At 38.6% G+C, this 22,236-nt stretch overlaps 1 protein-coding gene across 1 annotated transcript in view; it reads right to left on the bottom strand.

Moving 5' to 3' along the window:
• Positions 1-20,707, bottom strand: part of BORCS7 (BLOC-1 related complex subunit 7) — a 29,683-nt gene extending 8,976 nt beyond the window's left edge. Inside the window, exons 1-2 of the mRNA XM_067149228.2 lie at positions 20,471-20,707; positions 18,581-18,643 (exon numbers count right to left, since the gene is read on the bottom strand). Coding sequence (XP_067005329.1) covers positions 18,581-18,643; positions 20,471-20,608 — 201 coding nt within the window. The 5' untranslated portion in view covers positions 20,609-20,707. The remainder of the gene's footprint in view (positions 1-18,580; positions 18,644-20,470) is intronic.
• Positions 20,708-22,236: the final 1,529 nt, after the last annotated feature.

Raw genomic sequence — 22,236 nt, 5'->3', positions numbered from 1 at the left:
CAGTTTAAGAAATAATGTAGGCCTAATAAAACAGTTTCAGCTCTATAAGAAAATTCACTTTACATTTTCTCATTTATATATTACTTTAGCTGCCTCCCATTGAAAACGTATAACTGAGGTTCATCTGTGTATCAAGCTGCAAAGATTTTGAGCTTATGGTAAAAAATACATATTGAATGTTTTGTTCTTGCTGATTCTAAGTAAGAAGTCAGTCTTGCCTGGAAATGTACAGTTTAAGAAGGTACCTACGGAGACTGTTGAAAGGTCCATCTTAAGGCAACACTCTGGAGATAAAAAAAGATATTTTTACCTAAGGCATGGATTTTCATGAAACTTTGTGGGAATGTCACCTACATAAAAGTAGAGTTATCACAAACATTTCTTTCATATAAAATGAATAGTTTTTCCAAAATAACTTTTTTGTTGAAATGTTTAATTCCATTTTTTTTATGAAATTTAATTAACATATTAATGTAAATTCATAATTAGGTAGATAATACTTATTTTAAAAGCACTACATACATATTTTTCTGTAAGTAATTCATATAAGGAGATATATCGTACTAAAATTTGTATAATTTTTATGTTCTAAAATTTTGGACTTAAAAATCCCTGCTACTTGAAAAAATTCTGCAATCAAAAATTCCATATGCAGGTTTCTTAATATAGCCTAGCTGTGATACATATACCATACAAATTTTGTTACATTTGGCAGAATATTATGGGAGAAAATGGGATTTAACTGTAAAATTACAACTGGCAAACAAAACATTATTACAGTGATAAATTGTTTGAATTCAGTGGAATAACTTCGAGACAAGGAAAATAACTCAATCCTTTCAATTTCAGTCATTAAAAAAATTTCACCAAAATGACCAAAATATTGATTTTTATCTCTGGAGTGTCACCTTAAAACAATAATCACCTCTAGAAGAAACTTTACATCTACTACATAACAGAATAGAGTGAAAATAGGACATAAGTCCTCAGCATAAATTTCATAATTGCAGAAGGTAAATTATAGAAATCTTATCTTACATTACACATGCGAGAGACGGGTTTACTTCCAATGCCTAAGATCCACCAACCCGTCCCTAAATTTATATATTTACTTTTTATCAATCATGTGACATTCATTCCTCCGACATCAAGAGCCACAATCACTGGCTGAAATTAAATGTACCATCACTCCCAGAATTCAACACAGGCAGATGTAATTACCTACTAACAAAGATTAAAAATTCAGTAACAGTGTCTTTGCTGTTAGGACACTGGTCTAACATTAAACAGTGCCCCTGTTCCACGAGTTGGGTACTCCCTTCAAGAGGCCCAATACTACACACACCCTGATGTGTTAAACCAACGAGTTCTGTTACTAGCCACGATGTGTGCAGACCAATAAAGATGGACTAACTCATGAAAAGCTGGTAGAATAGCGTGAGCAAGTAAGGAACTAACAAAAACAAAACATTGGTCTCCATGCTGTGAGCATGCTGCTGCAGCATGCCCTCACAGTCCAGGTTGAGGACCTATTCCTAGTTCTAGCCAAATACTGATTATCAAGAACAACAATGGTTTACACGAGGGAATTTAAAAATAACAGAAATATGAGTGGAGATACAATACAGCTCACTAACAAGGAACACACGATTCATTCAAAACTGGGATTTCACTCAGGTTGAGCAGGTAGCTGGTTGAGATAGAGTGCTTCAAAGAAATTTAAATGGTTTTGGCCCAGAGATATTTAGGTCCATTTTCATGCATTAAAGCAGTGAAAATCTTTGCAACTTGAAAATAGCTATTTCTGATTCATTTCATGATGGAAAAAATGAAAATGATCTTTAAAACTTACAATTCACTTTCACCTGGTTCTCAGATATAGCCCATTTAAGTTATAAGGATAATTTTTATGGAATTTGATGCCTGGAGATTGTATTGACACATCTGAGCATAGCAGTGATGGATTAGGGGCAATTTTTGTAACTAGTAGGAAAAATCGGAATCTAGAGATAATGTTAGCACAATTGAATACAGGAATCATCAGTCATGCTTGCAAATGTTTTGTGAAATGTGTCATTCTTGCTAATGTTTTGTGACATTCGCTCTGTATAGCTTGTTTCAGGTATTGAACTATATTGATTTTCTTTTAGTTTGTGTGTAAATATAAGATACTATTTATTCTTGATGCCTGTTATAACGTGAGTGGTTTGATGACAGTTTAACATTTGGAGTACAACCCAAAGACTGGAGATTATTCACAGACTCTTCAAAGCTAAGTTTAAAAGCTGTACTTTCACACAATGGCAATTCCCTCCCTTCAGTTCCTATAGTCCATGCTATCCACATGAAAGAAACCTACGAAAATATGAAATCACTTCTGACTACAATTAAGTACACCGAGCAGAGTGGAAGATCTGTGGAGACTTGAAGGTCATTGCAGTATTACTGGGCATACAGTTGGGATACACTAAGTACTACTGTTTCCTGTGTCAGTGCGACAGTCGGGCTAGGTCATCTCACTACAAGGTAAAGGTCTGGCCCCCAAGGGAAAATTTCTGCCCTGGAGAGAAAAATGTCCAGCATGATCCTCTGGTAGAAACAAAATGCTTTTACCCCCTCTACATATAAAACTTGGATTAATGAAGAACTTTGTAAAGGCGATGGAACAGGGTGGAGAAGCTTTTCAGTACCTCAAAGGACTATTTCCACCGATCAGTGATGCTAAAGTTAAAGAAGGTATCTTCATTGGCCCGCAGATTTGTCATCTTCTTAAATAAGATAAAAACTTTGATAAAGTTTTCCAGGGCCACGAGAAAGCAGCATGGGAAGCATTTAAAGATGTTGTGAATGGCTTCTTGGGAAATCGAAGAGTGATTGTGAATAATCTAGATAAGTAGCATCAATTAGGCTGCAATATGTCACAAACTCCATTTCCTACATTCACACTTGGACTTCTTCCCTGACAACCGCGGTTTGTAAGTGACAAACGTGGAGAACGATTCCGTCAGGACATTTCACAAATGGAATGAAGGTATCAGGGAAAATGGAACACTTCTATGCTTGCGGACTACAGTTGGACAGAGACAAGAGACGATCCAGAAAAGGAGTACAAGCGACTAGCAAAGAGAAGGCGTTTGTGTGAATAAGTCCTTTTATTTGAGGTTGCTGATGCTATAAAACAAGAGTTAGACTTACTAAACAATATCTAATGTCACATTCATTTCTCTCAACCCAAAATTAGGGTAATTTAGCTATTTTAAGAAAGGAAAGAATTTTGAAGTGTATTTTTAGTATTTCTACTTGAAATTAGTATATCTTAAAAACTAGAGCAAACAAACAAAATCTGATGTCATATTACATTTTAGCAACCCAAAATTAGGGTAGTTTAGGTATTTTGATCAAGAAAAGAATTCCAAAGTGCATTTTTGTTGAACAGTATTGATTAATCATTTTGAGGGTCACATGAAAATTATGGTGGTTGTAATTTTGAACAGTTTGATACAGTAAACATACAACGGTTTCTTTTTTGTACAAAAGGATTAAAAAATCATTGTGCCACATAACATACAAAAACAGACTAAATATAATGGATATTTGTTATGTTTCTACATTGGCATATACTTTGCACAACAATAAAACTAGCACATGTTTGCTAATATACAAAAATTGTTTTACTTTTAATTAGTCTTATTTTGGTGAGTAAACAACTGTCTTAAAATCAGATGCAAATGAACGAGTCACAGAAAAGTATAAACAACTTCTCAAATTTTTATCTTAAAGCTTGTTTCACAACCTTAGTTTAGTTTTCATTTCACATACAATGGTAGAACCGAACATAAGTCATAAGTTTGGTGGCCTCTTGGTAAGGGTGAGGAAATTCATGACGAGGAAAGTTTCTTACTGCAAAAACTTGTCCCTCAAAAGCGTGCATTGTAAATTGATTAGTTCCAGTTGTAAGCGAGTTGGTTTGCTATTTGTTGAAACAGAAAAAGACCTCAAAAAATACAGAAACAAAGGAGACAAATCTGAAAGTTCTTGAAGCCTGTTTACAAATTGTTCTTTGACTTCTTCCACAGCACATACTTAATTTCCAAAATCAGCAACTTCACAAGTAGTTCCTAACGTAGGAAAATGTGCAGCATTTGATGACTCCAGTTGACCTTCCCACAAAGTAAGTTTTGTCTTGAAAGCTGGTATCTTCTCAACTAGGTCGGTGATTAAATAATTATCCTCATGCATAGTTAGGTTCAGAGCATTCAAATCTACCAACTCCACAAAAAAATCTTTTTTGCTAGGGGCTTTACGTCGCACCGACACAGATAGGTCTTATGGCGACGATGGGATAGGAAAGGCCTAGGAATTGGAAGGAAGCGTCCGTGGCCTTAAGGTACAGCCCCAGCATTTGCCTGGTGTGAAAATGGGAAACCACGGAAAACCATTTTCAGGGCTGCCGATAGTGGGATTCGAACCTACTATCTCCCAGATGCACGCTCACAGCCGCGCGCCTCTACGCGCACGGCCAACTCGCCCGGTACTAAAAAATCTAGGCCTGCCACCCCAGCTACATTACCTAATTTAGATTCCCCGTTTCCCTTCTATTTTAGAAACTTAACTATAACTACTAGGAGATCAAAAAATTGTTTTAGAATATTACTCTGAATAAAACCAGCATACTTCACTGTAAGAAGGTATGTAATTTATTAAAAGGTATGTAACCTTATTGCTCTCCAATTTCCTCCAGGAATTTTTTGAACTGGCAATGAGTAAAACCATGCATTCTTAAATAATGTACTACTCGATTCATCATCACATGGCCCAGTTTCACAGATTTTGCACAGAGTGCTTCCAGATAGATAAAGCAGTGGCTTATGTACAAAGTGTCTTCTATCCACCCGATTTTTTTCTAAGAAGGGCGGCAAAACCTTCAGCTCTCCCCACAACACTTGTACTCATCCATTCTAACAGAAATAAGATGCTGCAAACCCACACAAATGGCGTCAATTGCTCCTCAAATAGCTTTTAAAGTGTCTTCTCCAATTGTGGTGTCCTTTATTGGCACAAGATCCAAGAAACATTTGAGATATTTGTATACTGCCCACATGTATATTACTAAGCGGTATCAGAAACTTCCGTTGACACATTCAATGTGATTTAAATTGCTACAAACTTTTCAGTGTGTTTTATTAATTGACTATATATGTCACTGGCTAACATATTAATTTGACAAGCCATGGTTTGACACGGAAGACTGATTTCTTTGAATTTTCTGATAAGTGAGGGACACAGAAATCCAGCAATTTCGATGAGTATTAGTCTTCCATTTCTGGCTATTTTTAAAGCCATGTTATAGCTAGGAATGCTGATCTGTTTTGCACTTCCTCCTGTAATAGAATTAAAATAAAAAATTAGCAATCCCACTTTATGTCAAACTAGCTATTGCTATTTGCTTTACATCGTAACGATGGGATAGAAAAGGCCCAGGAGTGGGAAGAAATCGCCGTGGTCTTAATTAAGGTACAGCCCCAGCATTTGCCTGGTGTGAAAATGGGAAACCTCAGACAACCATCTTTGGAGCTGCCAACAGTGGGGTTCGAACCCACTATCTCCCGGATACAAGCTCACAGCTACGAGCCCCTAACCGCATGGCCAACTTGCCCAGTATGTCAAACTAGCTGTAGTACCTGTCGTTGACAGGACAATTATATAGCATGTGCAAAGTTATCTAACTCCCCCGCTATTTTCCGCCAATATTCAGGCATGCTGTTTTACTCGGGACATATCAGTAATCTATCAGAAATGAGTGACAGCAGAAGAGAGAAATCACATCATAACAATGGTCAATGTAATGTTACTGTTGATCAGTTTTATGAGCTTTCCATATTGTAGGCATTCTTCTGATTTGGATATATCAATGCTTCAAGTGATCGTTCCTTTACAGCTTTTTTCTAATTTTTTATTATCATCTTGTTGATGCGGACCGATGACCATGTGGTTTTACAACTTAAGACAATCCTGACAAAAACCTCGCCAGTCAACACGATTGAACAAAATTTCCATGTTTAACAATGTTCAGCATTAATATGGACTGAGCAACAAAAGTCTAAATTCATCAATTCTATTATCAGTCAATAGGTACAATTTATAAGACATAAATGGCCGGAAATTGTATTCTCTGTAACTTTTGGCATGTAGTATTTTTCAATAACCCATAACACAGGTATTTAAAATTAAATTTTAGGCACCTTCCCCTAAACTACCATTTCATCCAGTATGAATAAAATCATTTATAGCCTAGACTGTAGTGCTTTATTCCCTGATTTTGCATACTAATTTTCATTTAATCTGTTCACCTATTTTCCAGTGGTTTGGCGCTGATATGTACTTAGCAACAAAAATCTAAATTCATGAATATCTCAGTTATCATCGCCCGTACGGTAAAAATGTATAAGAGGTAAAGGATGGGAAATTTCATTCTATTTAACTGAAGTTATGTAGTATTTAATGATAGGACCACTAATAACATAATATACTTCAGAATTAAATTTTAGGCCTTCCCCTAAACTATCATTTCACACAGCATGAATAAAATTATTTATAGCCTAGACTGTAGTGCCTGATTCCCCGACTACATGCTGATTTTCATTAAATTCTCTTCAATGCTTTTCCCATTATGCATGTGGGTACATACACACAGACAGAGATGATGGAAAAGTAAAATGTGCATTTTCTTGTTTCTCTGTGGACACAACCAATATAGAAATACCATTCTTTTTAGATTCTGAGCAATGTAGAGACGAAATTCTTATTTTATATACAGTAGGCTATATAGATAAAAATTAATAAAAAGTAAAATTTCAATACGTACTAAATATGTAAAACAAACCAATGGGATGTTTTTAAATTTCTCCTTTCTTTTGTCCCATACAGGTACAGTACTTGAAAAATAAAGCAAGAGGAATTTGTCCATAATCGGCAAAGAATATTGTTTTCTTGAAAATTTTTGCAGACATACAGTACATGTAGCCGCTTTTCTTGTTAAAATTACATAGCATTCAAACTAATAATGTATATTATTAAAGCATATTAAAAAGAGTGTAGATATGTTGTAAATTATTAATATGCAGATTACACTGTCACTTCTTTTAAGTGTTTTTCATTAGCTTTGAGCTCTCTCAACTTCGCTTCTCTTTCTTCGTTAAGCATGGCGTCAAAGTCGTTCTTGTGGGCAGTGTTAAAACGACATTCTATCGATGACCCACCCAAGAGCAAATTGAAAATTTTTCAAGTTTTCTTTGCTTGAAGCAAGTAAGAACTGTAATTCCCATTCTTTCTTAAACTGCTGCAGTTAATCTGTGCTCCTTTCACTTTTTAGGAATAGCCACAATTTACTGAATAATCCCTTAATCATTTCCTGATCAAGGGTGGGTGAGATAATGGCAGATTGAAAAGATCAAGCACTGCAGCCTATGTGCATCAGTAGTGCGCGCACACCTTTCCCCTTTTATTATTTATAAGCTTCATATCCGTATTGATTGGTATCACTATATAGAAATAATATGAGTCTCCACCTTATCAATACACTATTTTATTTACTACCAAACTGGTAAATAGGGTCAATACCGGTTTCGACCCCTAAGGGGTCATCCTCAGTTGACACATACAAACTATCTACAAAAACATCACATATAATGGTTAATGTTTAAAATTCATGTCATTAAAATGCTGGTAAGTACATCTTAGTTTGGATATGCATATATTATGGAATTTATAAGTTTGCTCTATTTGAGCTATTATATAGGTCTTCTGTTCCCTTGTATACAGTGTCAAAAGTATTGTATTGAATGTAATTCATCCATTTGACAAAATGTTGGTGGATTGACTATTAAGTATGTACATTTACTGAGAGGTACATGCTATTCTACTTTACAATTTATATTACACAATATGAAGTAAAATTATTGCATTTGCACACATGTGTATTGACCCTATTGACACGGTATTGACCCTATTTACCAGTTTGGTAGTAAAAAAAACACCTTTCCCCTTATCGCCAGCGCAGTCTATCTTGCTCATCCCCTCCACAGCCGACTCTATTTCACCGTGCAGGCACACGTGTGCACTATGCTGATTTAAGCACTGTGAAGTGTTTTGGCCAAGTCCGACTTCTTGGCTGAATGATCAGCATTGAGGCCTTCCATTCAGAGTGTCGCAGGTTCGAATCCCGGCCAAGTTGGGGGAATTTCAATGGCATGTGATTAATTCTTCTGTCTCGGGGACTGGTTCTTTGTTTATGTTTGTCCCAACACTCTCCTCTTTGTATTCAGATAACACTCCACACTGCTAACCACCACAGAAATATGCAAAAGTGATTACATCTCTTTAAATAGGGTTGGTGTGATGAAGGGCGTCTAGCCATAAAACAGGACCAAATCCAAATATACAACAGTTTGCACCCATTACCCCACAGGGTGTGGGAAAAATGGTAGTAGAAGAAGAAGAAGTAGTAGTGTTCAGGATGCTGCTGCTTTAAAGTTCAGAGTGGTTAGCTCAGAGCGTGGAGATCTGGTGGCTGTCACTATGGCTACAATGCTCAGTGAGTGATAAGCCAACGTACTGTCAAGTGAGGTTTCCTAGCAAGATTATGTAAACAATAAAACCCAAAAGAAAAGGATAGTAGCTGTTTTGCCTATCTACAAGATACTGGTATACATTAATACCTACCTAAATGCGTAGTGAACAAAGGAATAAATATTAGTAAACATGACAATGTAGCAAAAGTAAGAGATGTATTTCTTAAGGTGTTAGTACTTTGTTCTTTTTCTAACACCTACTAGTGATGTTTGTTTCAGATATGAACATCATTAACACTGAGCACTTCTTTAAGCTTTAGTATTCAGTATGTTGTTGTTTGAGTCATCAGTCTATAGACTGGTTGGATGCAGCTCTCCATGCCACTCTATCCTGTGCTAACCTTTTCATTTCTACGTAACTATTGCATCCTACATCTGCTCTAATCTGCTTGTCATATTCATACCTTGGTCTACCCCTACCGTTCTTACCACCTACACTCCCTTCAAAAACCAACTGAACAAGTCCTGGGTGTCTTAAGATGTGTCCTATCATTCTATCTCTTCTTTTCGTCAAATTTAGCCAAATCGATCTCCTCTCACCAATTCGATTCAGTATCTCTTCATTCATTATTCGATCTATCCATCTCACCTTCAGCATTCTTCTGTAACACCACATTTCAAAAGCTTCTATTCTCTTTCTTTCTGAGCTTGTTATCGTCCATGTTTCACTTCCATACAATGCCACGCTCCACACGAAAGTCTTCAAAAACATCTTTCTAATTCCGATATCAATGTTTGAAGTGAGCAAATTTCTTTTCTTAAGAAAGCTCTTCCTTGCTTGTGCTAGTCTGCATTTTATGTCCTCCTTACTTCTGCCATCGTTAGTTATTTTACTACCCAAGTAACAATATGCATCTACTTCCTTTAAGACTTCATTTCCTAATCTAATATTTCCTACATCACCTGCCTTTGTTCGACTGCACCGCATTACTTTTGTTTTGGACTTATTTATTTTCATCTTGTACTCCTTACCCAAGACTCCATCCATACCTTTCAGCAACTTCTTGAGATCTTCTGCAGTCTCAGATAAAATAACAATATCATCGGCAAATCTCAAGGTTTTGATTTCCTCTCCTTGGACTGCGATTCCCTTTCCAAATTTCTCTTTGATTTCCTTTACTGCCTGTTCTACGTAAACATTGAAAAGGAGAGGGGATAAACTGCAGCCTTGCCTCACTCCTTTCTGGATTGCTGCTTCTTTTTCAAAGCCCTCGATTCTTATCACTGCAGACTGATTTTTATACAGATTGTAGATAATTCTTCGTTCTTGGTATCTGATCCCTATCATCTTCAGAATCATAAATAGCTTGGTCCAATCAACATTATCGAATGCCTTTTCTAGATCTACGAATGCCATGTACGTCGGCTTGTCCTTCTTGATTCAATCCTCTAAGATCAGACGTAAAGTCAGTATTGCTTCACGTGTTCCTACATTTCTTCTGAAGCCAAATTGATCTTCTCCCAACTCAGCTTCAACTTGTTTTTCCATTCTTCTGTAAATAATACGTGTTAAAATTTTGCAGGCATGAGATACTAAACTAATGGTGCGGTAGTTTTCACACCTGTCAGCACCGGCTTTCTTGGGAATAGGTATAACAACATTCTTCCGAAAATTGGATGGGACTTCTCCTGTCTCATACATCTTGCAGACTAAATGAAATAACCTTGCCATGCTGGTTTCTCCTAAGGCAGTCAGTAATTCAGAGGGAATGTCATCAATTCCAGGTGCCTTGTTCCTGTTGAGGTCACTCACAGCTCTGTCAAACTCTGACCTCAAAATTGGGTCTCCCATTTCATCAGCATCAACAGTCTCTTCATGTTCCAGAACCAAATTATTTACATCTTTACCTTGATACAACTGTTGGATATGCTCCTGCCATCTTTCTGCTTTGTCTTCTTTCCCTAGAAGTGGCTTTCCATCTGAGCTCTTAATATTCATACACCTAGATTTCCTTTCTCCAAAGGTTTCCTTGATTTTCCTGTATGCAGCATCTACCTTACCCAGGACCATACAGCCTTCGACATCCTTGCACTTCTCCTTCAGCCATTCTTCCTTAGCTACCTTGCACTTTCTATCCACTTGACTTTTTAATCGTCTGTATTCTTTTCTGCCCTCTTCATTTCTAGCATTCTTGTATTTTCGTCGTTCATCAATCAGGTCTAGTATCTCCTGAGTTATCCACTGATTCTTAGTTGATCTTTTCTTCCTTCCTAACATTTCTTCAGCAGCCCTACTGACTTCATTTTTCATGACTCTCCACTCTTCCTCTCTAATGTTTCCTTCAGCCTTTTCATTCAGTCCTTGTGCAACATGTTCCTTGAAACAATCCCTTACACTCTTTTCTTTCAACTTGTCTAGATCCCATCTTTTTGCATTCTTTCCTTTCTTCAATTTCTTCAACTTCAGATGGCATTTCATGACCAACAAGTTATGGTCAGAGTCCACGTCTGCTCCTGGGAAAGTTTTGCAATCCAACACCTGGTTTCTGAATCTCTGCCTAATCATAATGAAGTCTTTTTGATACCTTCCATTGTCTCCAGGTCTCATCCACGTATACAGCCGCCGTTTGTGGTGTTTGAACCAAGTATTGGCAAGGACTAAATTATGATCAGTGCAGAATTCAACCAGCCGACTTCCTCTTTCGTTCCTTTGTCCCAATCCAAATTCTCCTACTGTATTACCTTCTCTTCCTTGACCTACCACTGCATTCCAGTCTCCCATCACAATTAGATTCTCGTCACCTTTTACATATTGTATTAAATCTTCTATCTCCTCATATATTCTTTCGATTTCTTCATCATCTGCTGAACTAGTAGGCATATAGACCTGCACTATTGTGGTGGGCATTGGTTTGGTGTCTATCTTGACGACAATAATCCTTTCACTATGCTGGTCGTAGTAGCTTACCCGCTGCCCTATTTTCTTATTCATTATTAAACCAACTCCTGCATTTCCCCTGTTTGATTTTGTGTTGATAATTCGGTGGTTGCCTGACCAAAAATCTTGTTCTTCCTGCCAACGTACTTCACTTATACCAACTACATCTAACTTTAGCCTATCCATCTCCCTTTTCAGGTTCTCTAACCTACCACAACGACTCAAACTTCTAACATTCCACGCTCCGACTCGCAGAATGTCAGTATCCACCTTCCTGATGATCGCCCCCTCTCGTGTAGTCCCCACCTGGAGATCCGAATGGGGGACTAGTTTACCTCCGGAATATTTTACCCGGGAGGAAGCCATCATCTCATACAGAGAGAGCTGCATGTCCTCGGGAGTTAGTTACGGCTGTAGTTTCCCGTTGCTTTCAGCCAAGTAGCAGTATCAACACAGCTAAGCCATGTTGAGTATTATTACAAGGCCGTATCAGTCAATCATCTAGACTGCCGCCCGAGCAACTATCGAAAGGCTGCTACCCCCCTTTCGATGAACCATTCGTTAGTCTGGTCTCTCAACAGATACCCATCCGATATGGTTGCACCTGCGGCTCGGCTATCTGCATCATTGGGACACGCAAGCCTCCCCACCGCGGCAAGGTCACATGGTTCGCAGAGGAGGGTATTCAGTATAGAGACGAATATTATTTAAACGTGATCAATGCATAAGACTTTTTTAATACCATGCACATTCTGCCAGCAATTTCTACATTTTCTAATATTAATTCCTTTATTCACTACATGTTTATGTTTACTGGTACATTAATATATAGGAGTACCCTATATATGTGCAAAACAGCTACCAACTTTCTCTTCTGAGTTCCATCGTTTACATACTCTTTCTAGCAAGCCCCACTCAACAGTGCACCAGCTTGCAGCCACAGTGGCAGTAGAATGACCTACATGGATCGACCACAAGGCCAAGAGCTCTAACTTTAACATCCTAAAATGCCTCTAAATAACAATCTGGACCAAAATAGTTTCAATTTCTGAGAAGTTCACCATATCAGCCATGCTATCCAAACAAAATCCTAGTTTCCAATGAATTGAGTGTTCCTTTAAGTTGATATGTGAATAGTTCAGCTGGACCCATGAATAATATCAGATTAGATGAGAATAGGCCATCAGAGCAACAATAAATCCCAGAGAGAAAAAATGTACATAAGAGGGAATTGTTCAACACTGGATATGAAAATCAGTAGAAAGGTAAAATTTGGGGAGAATTTTCTATTACAGAGTAGAGAATCTACAATGAAACACAAATAAACCAATGAAGGCACAAGAAATAATGTACAAGGCATTTTAAGTGCCTGTTTGGGTGCATGGTATAGCCAGTCCTGGTCAGCAACAGACAAGGATGAAAATTGAATAAAGGAAGCACCAATTATATTCCTGAGAAGTATTTTAGTAAAACCAAGGAGAGAGAGTGAATACTGAATAAATACAAACATAAAGCAGAGGCTGACCCAGAATAAAATGAATGGTCTTGGTTAAGAACAGAACTTTTCTTTTTTGCTACCAATATAACAGCAGACTAACACAGCAAACGTTTTCAGCAATACAAGGATGGGAAAGTGCTAGGATTGTGAAGGGACTGCACATGGCCTTAAGTTAGGTACAGCCCCAGTATCTGCCTGATGAAAAATGGGAAACCACGAAAAACCATCTTCATGGCTGATGGTGGTGAGGTTCAAACCCACCATCTCCCGAACGCAAATTTATAGCTACGTGATCCAAACCACGTGGTTAACTTGCTCATTAAGAACAGTGTAAAGCAAAGAAATGGGACTGGATCATCATTGCACTGGTGAGTGGTGGAGAGACACAGTAAACCAGAGAGGAAATATATTTCTCTTGATACAGCTTCATTTGGATAAAGGGAAATGGTGCTGTTGGTGATGAAGGGCACATAAAACAAATCTTTGACCTTCAGAAATCGTGTACACAGATTAATACTGTGAAGGGAATTGTGACAGTTAGGTTTTTTGAAAACTTATATTTTGGAAGAATCAACATTTGAGACTTATTAACATTGTTGCTGTTACTGCTGTTATTTATTTTCTAGGGGTGGTATATGGGGAAAGGACAAATCCCACATACATGGCAGTGCCTCCATCCCCACATGTATGTGTACTATCTGCGCACTTTTTATCAATAGATTTGTGTACGGGTTTGAGGAGTAAGAAGGTAGCAATTCTGGTTCCAGTCGTACTGCCAACTGAATGGAAATTAAATCTGAATTGAATCGATAACATGATCGATCGATATGAATTTTGCTAAACCTTTGTTATATTAAGCCAACAACTGTGTCACATACACATTATATAACATTATATAACATTTCTCGATGCGAATCTTATTCCTAGAGTGAATTCTATAGTTTGGCTTTGCTGTGTAAATAACAGTACTAGTACGTAAAGTGTACGCCAGATGTCGCACAGCGATGCATAAGCGATTCAATCAATCAATACTGATCTGCATTTAGGGCAGCCGCCCAGGTGGCAGATTCTAAATGATTTCAAAGAAATTGGAAACTTATTGAACATCTCCCTCGGTAAGTTATCCCAATCCCTAACTTCCCTTCCTATAAATGAATATTTGCCCCAGTTTGTCCTCTTGAATTCCAACTTCATCTTCATATTGTGATCTTCCCTACTTTTATAAACGCCATTCAAACTTATTCGTCAACTAATGTCATTCCACGCCATCTCTCCGCTGACAGCTCGGAACATACCACTTAGTCGAGCAGCTCTTCTTCTTTCTCTCAATTCTTCCCAACCCAAACATTGCAACATTTTTGTAACGCTACTCTTTTGTCGGAAATCACCCAGAACAAATCGAGCTGCTTTTCTTTGGATTTTTTTCCAGTTCTTGAATCAGGTAATCCTGGTGAGGGTCCCATACACTGGAACCATACTCTAGTTGGGGTCTTACCAGAGACTTATATGCCCTCTCCTTTACATCTTTACTACAACCCCTAAACACCCTCATAACCACGTGCAGAGATCTGTACCCTTTATTTACAATCTCATTTATGTGATTACCCCAATGAAGATCTTTCCTTATATTAACACCTAGATACTTACAATGATCCCCAAAAGGAACTTACACCCCATCAACGCAATAATTAAAACTGAGAGGACTATTCCTATCTGTGAAACTCACAACCTGACTTTTAACCCCGTTTATCAACATACCATTGCCTGCTGTCCATCTCACAACATTTTCGAGGTCACGTTGCAGTTGCTCACAATCTTGTAACTTATTTATCACTCTATAGAGAATAACATCATCCGCAAAAAACCTTACCTCCGATTTCACTCCTTTACTCATATAATTTATATATATAAGAAAACATAAAGGTCCAATAATACTGCCTTGAGGAATTTCCCTCTTAATTATTACAGGGTCAGATAAAGCTTTGCCTACTCTAATAGCAACCCATTTAGTCACTCTTTTGTCTAGTCCAATTGCACTCATTTTTGCCAGTAGTCTCCCATGATCCACCCTAAATGCTTTAGACAGGTCAATCGCGATACAGACCATTTGACCTCCAGAATCCAAGATATCTGCTATATCTTGCTGGAATCCTACAAGTTTTTTTTTTTTTTTTTTTTTTGCTAGGGGCTTTACGTCGCACCGACACAGATAGGTCTTATGGCGACGATGGGACAGGAAAGGCCTAGGAGTTGGAAGGAAGCGGCCGTGGCCTTAATTAAGGCACAGCTCCAGCATTTGCCTGGTGTGAAAATGGGAAACCACGGAAAACCATTTTCAGGGCTGCCGATAGTGGGATTCGAACCTACTATCTCCCGGATGCAAGCTCACAGCCGCGCGCCTCTACGCGCACGGCCAACTCGCCCGGTCCTACAAGTTGAGCTTCAGTGGAATAACCCTTCCTAAAACCAAATTGCCTTCTATCGAACCAGTTATTAATTTCACAAACATGTCTAATATAATCAGAAAGAATGCCTTCCCAACGCTTACATACAATGCATGTCAAACTTACTGGCCTGTAATTTTCAGCTTTATGTCTATCACCCTTTCCTTTATACACCGGGGCTACTATAGCAACTCTCCATTCATCTGGTATAGCTCCTCCGACCAAACAATAATCAAATAAGTACTTCAGATATGGTACTATATCCCAACCCATTGTCTTTAGTATATCCGCAGAAATCTGATCAATTCCAGCCGCTTTTCTAGTTTTCAACTTTTGTATCTTATTGTAAATGTCATTGTTATCATACGTAAATTTTTTTTTTTTTTTTTTTTTTGCTAGTTGTTTTACGTCGCACCGACACAGATAGGTCTTACGGCGACGATGGGACAGGAAACGGCTAGGAGTGGGAAGGAAGCGGCCGTGGCCTTAATTAAGGTACAGCCCCAGCATTTGCCTGGCATGAAAATGGGAAACCACGGAAAACCATCTTCAGGGCTGCCGACAGTGGGGTTCGAACCTACTATCTCCCGAATACTGAATACTGGCCGCGCTTAAGCGACTGCAGCTATCGAGCTCGGTATAAAATTTTATTACTTCTTTGGCCTTAGTCTCCTCCTCTATCTCGACATCATCCTTGTAACCAACAATCATTACATACTGCTGACTGAATACTTCTGCCTTTTGAAGATCATCACATACACACTCCCCTTGTTCATTAATTATTCCTGGAATGTTCTTCTTGGAACCTGTTTCTGCCTTAAAATACCTATACATACCCTTCCATTTTTCACTAAAATTCGTATGACTGCCAATTATGCTTGCCATCATGTTATCCTTAGCTGCCTTCTTTGCTAGATTCAATTTTCTAGTAAGTTCCTTCAATTTCTCCTTACTTCCACAGCCATTTCTAACTATTTCTTTCCAGTCTGCACCTCCTTCTTAGTCTCTTTATTTCTCTATTATAATAAGGTGGGTCTTTACTATTCCTTACCACCCTTAATGGTACAAACCTGTTTTCGCATTCCTCAACAATTTCTTTAAACCCATCCCAGAGTCTGTTTACATTTTTATTTACCGTTTTCCACCGATCATAGCTACTTTTTAGAAACTGCCTCATGCTTGCTTTATCAGCCATATGGTACTGCCTAACAGTCCTACTTTTAAGACCTTCCTTTCTATCACATTTATTTTTAACTACCGCAAAAACAGCTTCATGATCACTAATACCATCTATTACTTCAGTTTTCCTATAGAGCTCATCTAGTTTTATCAGCAGCACATCCAGGATATTTTTCCCTCTGGTTGGTACCATCACTTTCTGAATCAGCTGTCCTTCCCATATTAACTTATTTGCCATTTGTTGGTCATGCTTCCCGTCGTTCGCATTTCCTTCCCAATTGACATCTGGCAAATTCAGATCTCCCGCTACAATCACATTTCTTTCCATGTCGTTTCCCACATAGCTGACTATCCTATCAAATAATTCCGAATCCGAGTCAGTGCTACCCTTTCCCGATCTGTACACTCCAAATATATCAAGTTGCCTATTATCTTTAGAAATGAGCCTTACACCTCGAATTTCATGTGTCTCATCTTTAACTTTTTCATAGCTTACAAATTCTTCTTTCACCAGAATGAACACTCCCCCTCCCACCCTTCCTATCCTATCTCTACGATACACACTCCAGTGCCGTGAGAAAATTTCTGCATCCATTATATCATTTCTCAGCCATGATTCAACTCCTATTACAATATCTGGTAAATATCTATTAAATTACTTAATTCTATTCCTTTCCTTACAATACTTCTACAGTTCAACACTAACAATTTTATGTCATCCCTACTTGATTTCCAGTTCCCTGTTCCCTTATCACCGCTCCCTAGGCCATCCCGTTTCCCTGAATGTACCTCCCTATTACCCTTCCAAACAAATTTCCTAACTTATACGTACCACTGTGGTTTAAATGAAGGCCATCTGAGCGCAGATCCCTATCTCCTACCCACCCATTAGGATCTAGAAATTTCACTCCCAGTTTCCCACATACCCACTCCATAGTCTCATTTAAATCCCCAATCACCCTCCAGTCAGTATCCCTTCTACACAGTATTCCACTAATAACAATCTCTGCTTTCTTAAACTTCACCCGTGCTGCATTTACCAGATCCCACACATCTCCAACTATGTTGGTACTTATATCAGCTTGCCTTACATTGTTGGTACCAACATGAAACACTACCACCTTCTCCTTCCCCTCCTCCCTCTGTTCTACTTTCCTCAACATCTGCCTCAACCTAATTCCTGGATAACACTCTACCCTGGTACCCTTTCCTCCACACACTTTCCCCACGTGTCTAACGATGGAATCCCCCATGACCAGAGCCTCAACCCTACCCACCTCATTTGATCCCCTCCCCTCCTGGTCAGCCCTATCTTTCCTGATAGCTGCAGAAGCTACTTCCTCCTCCCTTTTCTCCTTCCCATGACCCTGTTCCACCTGTCTTTTCCTATCCTCTACTCTACATTTTCCTTTCCTACCTTTTCCCTTCCTCCTACTTCCACACATCTCAGCAACAGTTCCCTGTCCCTCATCTTCCTTCTGTTGTTCTACCTGGAGTGACTCGTACCGAGTTCGCATAGTTTGTGTTTCAAAGGTTGCCAGTACGAATCTCGAAGATTGCCGAGGTCGACCAATTTAACACTAGGGTTTAAATCTATCCAGAAAAGGTGCGCAGATAGTACATAACCTCTACTGAATATTTACAGATGTATGCATAGTTATAAAGCATATGGTTGCATTGTTGTTGTTTCCTAGTTAAATTGTTCAAGGAGGAATTTACACCTTTCATTTACAGTAAGTATCATCCTTGACTGATACCCGGTTTAGGTCACATTTCCTAAGTACTCAGGGTATCCTTACATCGTTCACAGTCACCGAACTCAATTTTACCTCTTATAAACTTTTAGATATTCCTAGTATATATATATATTAATTGTGACAGATTCTGACAGTTATGACAAACTGTTATTTTGCAACACAGATCCACAGCAATATCTAGATTACATACTTACTGATTCAGAATTATCAATAGCATGTTCTTGCAATGCAAAATTTCTTGCTGAATGCATTAAAACCTGTAACAAAAAATATATGTTAATGAATATTTTAACCATTTTCAATCATCCATATTATATAAATTTGCTGGGTTAGTTCAGATCACCATCATCTTCTATGAAAACTGTGTGATAAAATTGTAATAAGAATTAACATATGGCCAGATAAGGCCTGGACTCAGGGTGCCAAAATTATGGAGTTGCTATAGATGCTAATAATATGCTGCCTAGCTGAGGTGGTAAAGACATTCTCAGCTCACCCTGACGGGCGTGGGTTTGATTCACAGTCAGGACATCAAAACATTTCAAAAAATGAGATCTCCAATTGTGCAGAGGCATGTGACCCTGAGGTTCACTCAGCCTACACGAAAAATGTGTACCAGGTTAATACCTGGAGGCAAAGGCAGCTTGTCATACAGCAAACCACTTGTATCTTACTTAGTGCTGAGGATACAAATATTGGAAGCCTTTACCCCCCACTCCTCCAAGGGCCTTTACGGAGATGGCTTAGCTTTTCTATAGATACCAGGATGTAGCCTAATAAGTTATTACCTACTATCACAAAAATAAACATTATTAATTTGCTTTCTTATATTTAAAATATTTATTACCTTTCAGAAACAAAGCATAAAAAATCAATTAAAGAATAATATAAATACCTCTACTGAATATTTACAGATTAATGAATAGTTATAAAGCATATGGCTGCATTGTTGGACTTAAGGTACAGCCCCAGAATTTACCTGGTGTGAAAATGGGAAACCATGGAAAACCATCTTCACAGCTGCCAACATTGGGGTTTGAACCCACTATCTCCAGAATGCAAGCTCATAGCTGCATACCCCTAACCGCACGGCGAAATCGCTCGGTGAAATTACCATGCGCTGTGGCTTGAAGCTTTGTAGTTCCAATCATATGGAGTTACCTTTGCTATGTAAAATTTAATACACCTATCAATATATTGTACAATCCTAGGACAGGGGCTCTAGAGATGATCAACGCAGGGTGATGCTCTTTTGATGTTACGTCACGAGCGTGCTGAGGCAGGCAGATGCTTTTTTGTTATTAGTTCACAAGAGTGCATCGTTAGGTGCTATCAACTGTTGAAGGAAATGCATGTTTGTTGTGAGTGGGACCCCGACATCTATTGGTTTGTGTATGTCAGGGGTGCTTAGCAGCAAGCCTCTTGACGGGAGTGAATCCCACATAATGGGGGCTCTGTTTCGTGCCAGCCACTGGTCCATAGGAAATGTATGTTGCTGGAGGGGGCTGATACCTATTGATTTGTGCACATCCTGGCTAGTGACAAAAAACCTTGGTCACCATAAACTGCTGAATATTGGGTCATTTCTGACAAACTTGCCTTATAACGTTCACCAACTGTCATTGGCGTGTTTTAATACGTTTGTGATTCAGAGGAGCAAGAAAAAAATAAACTGGCCATTATCATGGAGTTCATTTTAAACACCCCACCGTTACAGTGGAAAATGTACACAGAATAATGTGTAAATTGTAACCTAGGCTCCAATGCCCATGCCTACAGAGGTGGATATTGTGATGTTCAACTGGAATGTATGGGACACACGGTATCGAGTATGATACACAGCGGGTCAGCTTTTGGACAGCAACATATCGTTACAAAACTCATATTGCGCTTCAAGCACTTTCCCGTTTATATAGACACAGTGAAGAATGTGGATGTACACAGTGCTTCCTCCTATCATAAAATTAACTATAACTGATTTCCACGTTGTGATCAGTCGGAATTCTAGATTTGGCTGCGAATTCGGTGGCATTTTAGGTTATGAACCTACAAAGATAAACACAAGCGCGGGAATTAATAATTACCTCGTTAGATTTAGCTCCACGTTGAATTTGTCTAGCAACAGATGCTATGTTATTGACATTCACTTGAACTCTATCCGCTAATCGTAACTTCGAATCCACAAATAAACTCCTCGCGCTCGTACTTGAAGCGGATGCCATGTTAAAATCCAAAAGTGACAGCCAGGGTGACAAAACACCGTAACCAAATTTTACTCTCTACAACAATAAAACAAAAATACCCAAAATTAATGAAACGTAAACCAAAATATAGTCCTCTCCGTGGCTCTCGTCCACTGGAAGCGGAAACATGCGAAAACCTGCGATGACGAAATCGTGCGAACACGGACGTAAACGGCCGAACGATCCAAACCGCTGATGTCAAGCATGAGCGCGTCCATTGGCACCGGCGTTGTTCGTCAGTGAACGCACGAATACCAACGAACTGCGAACTCTCCAGATTGGTTTGGATTTTTCGGCCGAAGAGCTGCGTTGTGCCATGAACGTTGAAAAGCTGATACTGCTGGTGCAAGATAGGAGGTATTTGTGGGACCAACGAGAGTCCAATTATCATATGCGGGATGTACAGAAGAAATTATGGAGTGAGGTGGCGAAAGAAATGGATGAGCCAGGTAAATTTATAATATATATTTGATTTATTTTATACCGCTTCACTTGATTCTTATATTTTAGATTATTTACAATACAAGTTCGAGTGTAATTTTCATCAAAAACTCTATCAGTACTTGTTTTCCCATCTCGTTATTTTGTGTTTAGGCCTACATTTAAAGGTTATGTACAAATTAAGCTTCAAAATTGTCTCTTATATAATTGACTATGACAGCATCATGAGTTAGGCTACTTTTACTTTCCTGTCCGATCACTTCATGCCTACATCTCACTATTATTTACAAAATAGGTTTTAAAAGTGTTTCTTATATCATAGGCTCTAGCAGTACTTCTGTTTTCACCTCTGGTAGCAAATCTATTTAAGTGAGGGTTTCTTGGTTCAACTGTTGTGATTCCTAGTTCTCCCATGCCTTCTCTGTCTATAATTATGTTGTGTAATAAGCATGTGCATTTTACAATCTGTTCCGCTCGCTCGGGGGTTACTTCCAACGCCTTCTGAAGAATTCGCCATTTATTACTCAGTATGCCGAAAGCACACTCTACCACTTGTCTTGCATGTGACAAACGCTTGTTAAAAATTTCTTCTTCAGGTCCTAGGCTCCTTTGAGGGTAAGGACGCATCAAATACGTCCTCAGTGGATAACCTTCATCCCCAACTAAAACATGCGATGCACGTAATTCAGAGCCAGGTAATTCTTTCTCACAATTCACTTTAAGTGCACCACGTTCCAGCTGTTTGGCTAAGTTGGAGTAGCCAAAGATGCCACTGTCACTCTGCTTTCCGTAGGCTCCAACATCGATACAAATGAATCTATAGTCTGCTCCTACCACTCCTTGCAATACGATAGAGAAGTACTTCTTATAATTGAAGTACATACTACCAGACTGTTTTGGGCATTTGATTCGAATATGTTTTCCGTCTATGCTGCCGATGCAATTTGGAAATCTCCATTTCCTCCAAAATTCGGCAGCTATGTTATCGACTTGTTCTTCAGAAGGGAATGGCATATGGTCATTGTGTAATGATTCCCATATCGCACTGCACGTTTCGTGAATAATTCTTCCAACGGTTACATCTGACAGTCGGAAAGAATAACCCAAAGTCTTGAAAGACGAACCAGTTGCTAGGTACCTGAAAAGAAAGTTCTTATTGTAATTTT

The sequence above is a fragment of the Anabrus simplex genome, chromosome 6, assembly GCF_040414725.1.
Source record: "Anabrus simplex isolate iqAnaSimp1 chromosome 6, ASM4041472v1, whole genome shotgun sequence".
NCBI lineage: Eukaryota > Metazoa > Arthropoda > Insecta > Orthoptera > Tettigoniidae > Anabrus > Anabrus simplex.
This window is presented reverse-complemented; position numbering and strand designations above follow the sequence as displayed.